The 10,277-nt window shown below is 44.1% G+C and overlaps 1 protein-coding gene across 1 annotated transcript in view; it reads right to left on the minus strand.

Moving 5' to 3' along the window:
- Positions 1-1,489, minus strand: part of Glb1l2 (galactosidase beta 1 like 2) — a 41,878-nt gene extending 40,389 nt beyond the window's left edge. The window contains exon 1 of the mRNA XM_036193448.1: positions 1,397-1,489. Coding sequence (XP_036049341.1) covers positions 1,397-1,482 — 86 coding nt within the window. The 5' untranslated portion in view covers positions 1,483-1,489. The remainder of the gene's footprint in view (positions 1-1,396) is intronic.
- Positions 1,490-10,277: the final 8,788 nt, after the last annotated feature.

Consider the following 10,277-nt stretch of genomic DNA (forward strand, 5'->3'; position numbering starts at 1 on the left):
TTTCCTGAGGACTATGAGAAAATGCTACCGACCAGGTCCATCCCTTCCAGAGCTGCCCTTATAGTCACCTGTCTGTCACCTGCAGGGACAGCTGTACTTCTGAGCAAAAACAAGCAAACACCTCTCTGGAGGCCCAGCTCCAGGACACCCTGCTCTAGGAAGGAGTTCCTGTTGCCTCATCCCTGAGTGATTCTTCTAGTGTGGCATCAACTCTGCACCTGGGGAAAGCTGAGTATTTGACAGAAGCCATGACCAAACTTCAAAGAAAAGGTGGTCAGAAGGGATAAGATGGGAAAGTGTTTGGAGCAACTAAGGAAATAAAATGACTTAGGAGTTTCTTGGGCTCCAGAATGAGAAAAGATCCATTTTCTTCTCTCAAACAATATAATGACATCCTCTCAGAAACAAAGGGGTGTAAATCTTGAAAACATGTCAATGGTCAATGTGAAGTTTCCAAATGTGTTCTCATGGCAGCAAAAGCACAGATCTTCATCTAAAAAGAAGAAAGTCCCTGTCTTCCAGAGAAGTTCACGGAAGTGAGGGGGAAAGGGAATGGCGACGATGGCCACCACTAGCTCCCAGGGCTGGGCCTTAGGCTCAAGTCAACTGCTACAACATTCCAAGCCTGCTTCCCAGCAACACCGGAGATTTTGAATATGCAAAGCGGCAGGCATCGACCTGGAAGAGCGGCAGGACTGTAGGCTCCTATAAATAGACATGCTTTGGAAAACTTCTCAAGTGCATCGCCAGAAAACTTGCTCATGGGCAAAACCATTCTTCCAGTGAACACCACTGACTACCACAAGCCGCAGTTTATAGAGGGGGGAGGGGAGCAGCCAAAAGTGAAGGGGGAAAGCGGAGACCTCTCCTTATAAACAGCAACGTGGTGCAGATCAGTCGGGGCTGAGAGTGTCGGAGAGGCCCACGGAGAGAGCACTCAGGTCTCTAAGTCCACCTTAGCGTGGGAAGCAAACACGGACTCTGCAGAACAGAGTCTTCCAGCTTGGCAGGAAATGTGGGGGACTAGAGAAGAGCAGAGGGGGCTACATGAAGCAGTAATAGGGGCGCCTGAAAAGGGATGTGAAGGTCAGTTCTGCCGATCTCTCCACAGGACTGGACGAGTCAATGAACAGCAGACCAGCAAGCACCAAGTGTGGAGCGCTGGGAAACACAACGCACTGACCCCTAGGGACTGATAGGGCAGTGCCTGCCTGGTGTTACCCAGAGGCAGGATGTGAGTGACTGGAAGCTCAAAGGGACTCCGGGCTGTTGGAGCGCTCTAAGGAAATAAGAGATCAGGGTCGCCGTTTCCCTGGCTTGTGGCAAACTAGAAACTGAGGCTTTGGGCTGGGACCCGAGGAGTCCCGCAGGTGCTGGGCGGGGCTCTCGCTCTCACCTGCGGAGCACCAGGAAGCTCACGGTCAGCAACAGCAGGAGTCCGAGAGTGCGGCCCGGCCTCCGCCGCAGGCTCCACGTGGGCATCGCGCGAACGCTGCGGGTAGACACCCGGGTTCCCACTCCAGCAGAACTCCGCGGCGCGCCAAAGCCTTGGCCGGGTGGGGCGGGGCCGCACACGGGTCACCCGGGCAACCGTGCTACGACCAGCCCCGCCCGCTGGCGTCCATTGGCTGAGATCTGAGGCCACGCCTCCGCGCCCGGGCCAGGCACAGGCGAGGGACCCCGCCGTGGCCAAAGGCGAAACAAGGCCAGGGAGGGCGGGGCGGGGCGGGGCGGGGCAGGAGAGGGGCGGGGCGAGGGAGGAGCGGGCGCGGTGGTCTCAGCTCAAGTCCAAACTCGTTGTGGTTCTCCAGAGTTCCCTAAGTTTAGGCAGGAATCAGGTACCTAACAGTCTGTCTGCCTCTGAGTCGCAGAGGCACTTAAATTCAGAGTCTTTTCCTGTATATGAAATGCAGACAGGTGCCGAACTACTGGACCTGGGTCGCTGTGTCTTTGAATACTCAAACTCTGGGGACAGTCACTCCCCACAGCATTGCAGTATGAAGCAAGGACTAAGTGTACCTGACAAAAAGATACAAAGAAGAAGAAGAAAAAGGCCTTTTAAAACAACTCAAAGTTTGAAAGAGGAAAATGGTTTTGAAGTAGTAACTCATGTTAAAAGCCAGGACACTAGAATTTCCTTAAGACATTTGATGGCTGAGTGTAGTTTGAGTTTTAGCAGCACTAAGGTGAAGACCAAAATATTCTGCTCGTGGTTCCACGGACTGGTTTAGGCCCTGACTCCCAGCGTATTCAACTTTTACTTTAAAAAAAAAAAAAATCATACAGTAGATTTTCACATATTTGACTGGAATGATGGCTCAGCTGTTAACAGCAGAACACCTGAATCCGATTCCTAGTGTCCACACTAGTGGCTCACAACAGCCTGGAATTCCAGCTCCAGTGGCTCCAGTGGCTCCAGTGCCATTTCCTGGCCTCCACTGGCACCTGCACTCAGACCTGTGTGTGTGTGTGTGTGTGTGTGTGTGTGTGTGTGTGTGTGTACACACACACAATTAAAAATTAAACAAAAAATAATTATTACATTTTAGGAAAGGCTAGATATAGTTACTCTAACACAGGATCGTCCCAAGGACACCGTGTGACATTTGGGTGGCATTTATGCTTCAGCATAAGGCAGTTTTTCAGAGTGTGGGTCTGTAGGGTGTCTCTCCAGCTGCAGTCTGAATGTTGCACTAACAACTGAAGCTGATAAGTATTAGAGAAATTTCAGTTCCAAGAACAAAGATAAAAAGTTTGGTTTTGCCTCCCCTCTCTCCAATTTATTACTTTAGCAAGTATTTAACTATGCCAGAAAAAGGATCCTTCCTGACGTTACATGGGGGAGCCATGTCCAATTATGGTGGGAAGTGCCAGGGCGCAAAAGGAGAGAAAATAAGAATTTCTGGAAGTCAGTTAGGACCAGTTCAATCATAGACAACAAGGAAACAGGAAATCCTCACGTGAAAATTTTAGCCCTGAATTAAGAAAAGAACTAAGCTGAGAGCCAGACAAGCCTCCACAATCCCAATAATGTGGTAACAGCCCTGGAAGGAGTCTGTGCACACCCATGGAATACACACAACTATGTCTGCGGCCTTCATAGTCCAAAACCATCTGTCACAGCCTCAGCCTTTGGAAGGCTGGGTGACCATGATCCAACTCGACACCATCATATTCATTTAAAAATACGTCAACAAGGGCTGGGGAAGGCTCGTGAGGCCTCAACCCTCCACAAAGAACTACAGGAAGCTAAGAATGCTGAGAACGTAAGATATAGTCTTCTCCAAGGAAGAGCACACCAATCGGTTATCCAATACGAAACAGTCAGGCCTGAAAACACATGCATACAAATGTTTTATACACTATTCATTATGCAGATTGAGCAGGCTGTATTTGTGTTTTTGTGTATATGTAAGTGTGTAACAACAATGAAAAAAAGAGACCCTGAATTCAAAAGAGAACAAGGAGGGATGTATGGGAGGGTTTGGGGTAAGGAAATAAGGAAAAGGAAGCAGAAAATTATGTAATTACACTATAAACTCAAAAAAATTAAATAAAAAAAATAAACAACAAATGTTTACCAACCACTTGTCAAATGCTAAACACCATTTCAGACACTTTCAGGTGCTTTGGATAAATCTGTGGACACAAAAGGCAACCATCCTTTCCCTTTAAAACACATTATTCTAGCTTGGAAAGAAAACTGACACAAATTCACATAGGAAAGCAGCACACTGTAGAATATGTTCAAAGGTAACAAACACCAAAACAAAAATAAAGTAGATGCAGGGAAGTGGGTTTCAAGTGAGCTGGAGGGGGGGGGGGGTGCAGAGAAGAAAGACTCCCTGGAGGTAGGGGTTAGATATTAGTTGAGGAGAGGCTGCCCAAGCAGAGAAAACAGCCAGGACATGGGCACTGAGGCAAGACCAGGACCAGGCACTCCAGCTCTGGGAGAGTCAAGGGTACCAATGAGAGAAGTCAAAAGGCAGGCAGCGAGGCCAGAGAAATGCCCAAACCGGGCTGCTGGGTAGGGCCTAAGAGTCGGGGCTGGAATCCTGCATGAAGTGGTAGTCACTTCAGGCTTTGGACATGAAACTGATGATGTAGGACGATCATTCTGGCTGTCGTGTTTAAGAATCTTAGGAGCAGGAAAGACTACGGGAAATAGATGATCTGGGATATAGTTATAATCCATTCATTACTCAGCCTTCTGTTACTATCACAAAACATCTTAGAAAAGTAATGGATAAGCCTGAACCCCAGTTCCCTGGAGAAGGCACATTTTTATTCAAACGCTGTAGACTACCAGGCCCTTCACTGAGCAGAACAATGAGAATGTGGTGATTTGGGATGCCACACACGATGAGCCAAAGTTATCTTGGATTATGTTTTACCAGACATCATCCTGCCTAGCTGACCTAATACTCATGACTTCTATGTAAGTTCATGAAAAGTGTTGCTAAGCTGGTACTGTCTAATCCCCATTAACCCAAAAGCTAAGAATGCAATAGCATCTGAGACCTATAGGCTTGCGAGGTTCGTTATAGTTCACCTGCCTGATGACACATTCGACAGAAAAGTAACTAATACAGACATCTAAGTGATATTATCATGAGAACTGATGCTGGCTCAGTAGAGAAAGACAGCAATGGGCTGATGAGGCATGCTTCACTTCTGGATGTGTTAGAAAAGACAAGTGGATTTCTACAATCCAGTATTTGTGGAGTGGGAAATAAGAAGGAATAAATGATGTTATGATATTAAGCTTGAGAAACTGTCATAATTGGGGCTGTCGTTGGCTGGAACAGGAAGGCTATGAGGAGAGTGAATTTACTGGTGGGCACCAGGAACCAGGCTTTTGCTTACTGAGTGTGACATACAAGTGGAGCTAAATAGAAATGGTATTAAATATAGAAGCCTGATGTTGAGAAAGTCTGGGAAGAAGATACCAATTAAAGGTTTTACAGAATAATACTTCAGATGAGATCACCAATAAATAAAGCATGATAGATAGACAAGACCAAGTGCAAACTCTGGTACATCTAATAAGGAAAGAAGAAACTCATTGGAGCGGAAGCAGCAGCACCTAGGAAATAAGCAAAGTCAGAATGTGGGGTGTCCTGAAAGTCAGGAGAACAAAGTTCCCAGGCAGAGGCAGTGATGGACTATGATAATGTCGCTGCTGAGAACGGACCACTGTGTGTGGAATGCATCAGACATTGGTGCACTGAACCAACCTGTGCTGATCTGAGATACACAGTGAGTTCAAGGCCAGCATGGGCAGCTCAAAATAAAAACATGTGAAGTCTGGTGATCTAACGTGCAGGTAGAGCATTTGCCTGGAAAAGCCCTAAGGTTGATCCTCAGTACCAGGAACACATAACAAAGACAAAAATGAATGGATTACTTAAGATGATGTGATAGTCTTGGTTGTCAACTGGACAGATTCTAGAATCACTTAGTAGGGACTCCTCAGGAACAGCTGTGAGGGATTTTCCTGATTAGGTCTGCCTCTGTCCATGCCAGCCAAGGATTATCTTGTGTGGTGATATTGTGTTCCCCAAAATATTGTGCACCCTAATAAACTTATCTGGGGTCAGAGAACAGAACAGCCACTAGATATAGAGGCCAGAAAATGGTGGCACACACGTTTTTAATCCTAGCATTTCCAGAGGCAGAGATCCTCTGGATCTCTGTGAATTTAAAGCCACACTGGAAACAACCAGGCATGGTGACTCACACCTTTAATCTCAGGAAGTAATGGCAGAAAGCAGAAAGGTATATAAGGCATGAGGACCAGGAACTAGGCTGGTTAAGCTTTTAGGCTTTTGGAGCAACAGTTCAGCTGAGATTCATTCTGTATGAGGACTGAGAGGCTTTCAGTCTGAGGAAACAGGATCAGCTGAGGAATTGGCAAGGTGAGATGGCTGTGGCTTGTTCTGCTTCTCTGATCTTCCAGCATTCACCCCAATATCTGGCTTCAGATTTTATTTTATTAATAAGACCTGTTAAGATTCCTGCTACAGTCTTGATAAGGTTAGTGTGGGAAGCTCCACCCTAAAAGTAGAAGGTACTATCCCAGTCAGTGGGATCTTCAGCAGAGACCCTAGGAGGGGGAATGGTGAATGAAAGGGACAAGAGACCCAAAGAATTGACAGCAAGACAGTATTCTGATCAAGATGCAAAATTTTATTTTCTCAGGTGGGTTTTATAGTAAGCAGACTAGGAAACTTTCTTTGGGAAAAGATCAGGGGACTGTTGGGTTGTCAAGCAACCCAACCATGCAGCCTAACCACAAAACATTGTTACTAATGGTCACTGTAGCAGAAAGATAAGGAAATGTTAAGTTATTTTCTAATAACTCAAGACTTGTCCAGGCACGTCAAAAGTTTCTGGTTAGTGGCTCAATATTGGACAACAGAAACTTAACTCAGGCAGGCAATATGGCATGGCTCTTACAATTGTCCTCAGCAAGATGCTGCTCCTTTTGCTGGGGTCCTGGTCTGCATAAAAAAGAGAAAGATAGCTTTGTGCCTGCACTCATCACTCTCTTCTTCCTGGCTGCAGATGTCATGTGACCAGATATCTGCGGCTCCTGCTCCCTTGACTTCACTGCCATGATGGACTATGCCCTCACACTGAGAGAGCCAGAAGGACCCATTTCTTTCCCAAGTCGCTTTTGTCAGAGTATTTTATCACAGCAACAGGAAAATAACCAAGACAGATGGCAAACACAGACAACTTCCTTAACCTTCCTGCAAGCTCCCCTCACCTCCCACCATGCCTGTCTGCTGCTCTGCCTTTGCCACAATGATGGATTGTATCCCCTCTGGAACCATGAGCTAAAACAAATCATTTCTACCTCCAAGCTGCGTTTAGCCCTGGTGTTTCCATCACAGACAAAGAAAAGTGCCTAACACACCTGCTGACCTGAGTCTGATCTCCAGATCCACATGGCAGAAGGAGCAAACTTTTTCCTGAAGGTTGTCCTCTGACCTAACCACACACAAGGGAATGTAAATGATAAAATACAAATACAAAGATTCATGTATTTTATGATTATAGGAACACAGAGTTTTCAGAATAGTCCATCCCAAAGACACAAAGAGCAATGAGTGGCTGCCAGGAAATGCTGGAAAAAGGGAATGATGGGTGACTGCTAAAGACCTAAGTACTTCTTTTTGGTGTGAGGAAAACATGCTAGAATCAGATGGTGTTTATGATAGTGATGATCAATATTGATATGATAGCTTATGACCAATATTGACAGAGTCTAGAACCACCTAGCAAACAAACCCATGAGTGGGTTTTTAAGGAAATGTCTAGATTAGGTTAGCAGGTACGGGAAAACCCACCCTGATGTGGGTGACACTACTCCATGGGCTGTAGTCCTAAGACAGCACAGAAAGAAGAGACCAAACTGAGAACCAATATTTAATCTCTCTCCTTCCCAACTAGGGATTCAGCTTAGCCAGCTGCCTCATGTACTGGCCACCATGACTTTCCCATCATGGTGGAGGTTGTCTTCAAACTGTGGGGCAAAATAAACTCTTTCTTGCTTAAGTTGCTTTAAATAGGCATTTTGTCATAGCAATGAGGAAAAAAAATTACAAAGTGGTGTTACTTTTAAAGCTTTGTGAACAGATTATACTAAAAACTACTGAATTATAATTTTCAAAGGAGTTTATACATCATAAACACATGTGTATACTAATCATATCACAATTTTAGAAGTCAAACAAATTTTTCTCAATGCAGAATATTTCTATTGTCTATTTCCTCGTATGGAACTGGAAATACATACATATTTTTGACTACATATTTTAGGGAATTGAGATTAAAATTATTTTTTCCTCATCACTTAAATTTTTTTCACCATTGGCAGCCCCTCCCTATAATTTCTGTTTGTTCCTCAAAGGTTTGAGTACTAGAAGCTTGACCCTCAGTGTGGTAATCATAAGGCAGTAGAAGCTATATGGGATGGGGTGGGTAAAAGAACATAGAAGCGCTGTAGCAGCACACGCCTTTAATCCCAGCACTTCAGAGGCAGAGCCAGGAGGATCTCTGTGAATTAGAGGCCAGCCTGGTCTACAGAACGTGATCCAGGACAGGCACCAAAACTACACAGAGAAACCCCATCTCAAAAAACAAAAGCAAAAACAAACAAACAAAAAAGCACATAGTTAGGTCATTAAGGGTTCTGCCTTCAGAATGGACTGACCCAGTCCTCAGATGACCCCAGTTATTTTTCTTGAAGTGAATTGCTACTTCAACAGCAAGACCAGCTCCTGAACATCACTCGCTTCTGACTCATAACCTGAAGGCTCCTTCTCTCCTGACTCCCACTGTGCCATCAGAGAGGATAAAAGATGCTCATCCTGTGCTCTTGAATTTCCAGAACTCTGAGACAGAAAAGTGTATATTCTTTATGAAGTACCTAACTCAGGAGGTTTACTATAAAAAGAGGTAAAAGGAAGTGGATCAGGACATCTCTACACTTTGAATCCACATCTACTGTCCCATGTTAACAATTAGTCCAGCTGACTTGCTTAGACTTTGCATGGTGGTAGAGTCAATACTGGACTCTCGTCTGAGTTCTACCAAGTATGCTACAGTAAATAGGACCATGGGAGTCAGGCCTAGCATTTGTTATCACCATCTAGTGTTTAGAATCATGCCACTACATCAGCTTCATAGCTATTGAGATTAAGGTCTTGAGAAGATCATCACCTGTTTACCTAGTTGGCTTAGTTGGCTGGCTGAAGTTTGAAATCTGGCTTGGAATATTAATGGAACATGACTTTATAGGAGGAAACATGTTCACATACAGAACCATGCTAGTGTTGAAGAGGGACAATGTAACCGATTGTCTCTAAGGCTGAATCTCATGTGTAACAAAATAAAGTGTTGTAGTTTTCCCTGTGCCCTGATATGATGTATATATAGTATTAGATTATCCAAAATTCAGTGGGATTTGATCAGTATGAAATGGCCTTGTAACATCTGAATTGTGTATTTGTAACTGTCCAGCGCAAAAGTGCATTTACAGTTTTTTTTCATACAACTTACACTTGGAAGGGGAAAAATTTGAAGAAAAAAAATGTAGTATTTGAGAGGAAAATGTGACCAATAAAGGAAAACAATCAAAGAAACAGCCTCTTGAGAGCTGAGATTTCGTTACACATGTGTGAGGTTCCAGTTATTATGAATTATGTCCATTTCCCTCCTGCTACGAGATCCTGTGTGCTGTGATATGTGTTGCTGTCATTGATTGATAATAAAGCTGTTTGGCAAATGAGAGGCAAGATAAGTTTGTGTAGTACAATCAAACTAAGGACAGAGATTAAAAAATAAAAGATAGAATCAGGGCAGATGCCAGCCAGCCATTCAGCTGCTGAGGAAACAAGATGTATAGAAAATGAGGTAACAAGCCACAAGCCATGGGGCAAAGCATAGATAATAAATATGGGTTAATTTAAAAGTAAGTGCTAGCTAGTAATAAGCCTGAGCTATCAGCCAAGCATTTATAATTAATATAAGCCTCTGAGTGGTAATTTGAAAAGCAACTGCCAGGTATAATCAGGTGTACTGAACAGAAAGCTCCACCTCCTTTGCTACTCTCCCAGTGTTTGTACAAATGATTTCAAACCTAAGACACTAGCTTATTGGATAATTAATAGCTGCTAGCACCTTCTGTTTACCCACAATCTGCTTCTTACTTTAAAAGACATGGGGACTTGAGAGGGCTCAGCCAGTAAAAGTGTGCCCTGCTCTTGGGGAAGACCAGAATTCCATTACCAGAACCCACACTGGGTGGCTCAAAACCACCTGCAACTACAACTCCAGGGGAATCCTGCATCCCTGGTCTCCAAGGATGTTTATATTCACACATATGTATGTACACACACACACACACACACACACACACACACACACACACACACACACATGCACACACACACATTATTGAGAATGTTTTTTAAAAGACTCTTTGATCAGTGTCATTTTTCTACATTTCCATTTTTATTGAAACCAAGCAAAAATTTGATGATCAAAATTAGAATATATAAAAGGGGCACTTTTTTTTCTTCTTTTGAATACCTGACTCGACCACTTACTACATTGCTTGAAACCCATGGGCACTATAATAAACAAGGTAAGATCTTATAAAGGGTTAGTGATTGGAAGTTGGGCCAGAATATTCTTTCTATGAGAGAATATGTTTGACTTGAAATGGTGCAATTTGAGAAGATTGACAGGATTACTCATGGATGTGT

Source organism: Onychomys torridus, chromosome 7 (genome assembly GCF_903995425.1).
Source record: "Onychomys torridus chromosome 7, mOncTor1.1, whole genome shotgun sequence".
In the NCBI taxonomy this organism is placed as follows: domain Eukaryota; kingdom Metazoa; phylum Chordata; class Mammalia; order Rodentia; family Cricetidae; genus Onychomys; species Onychomys torridus.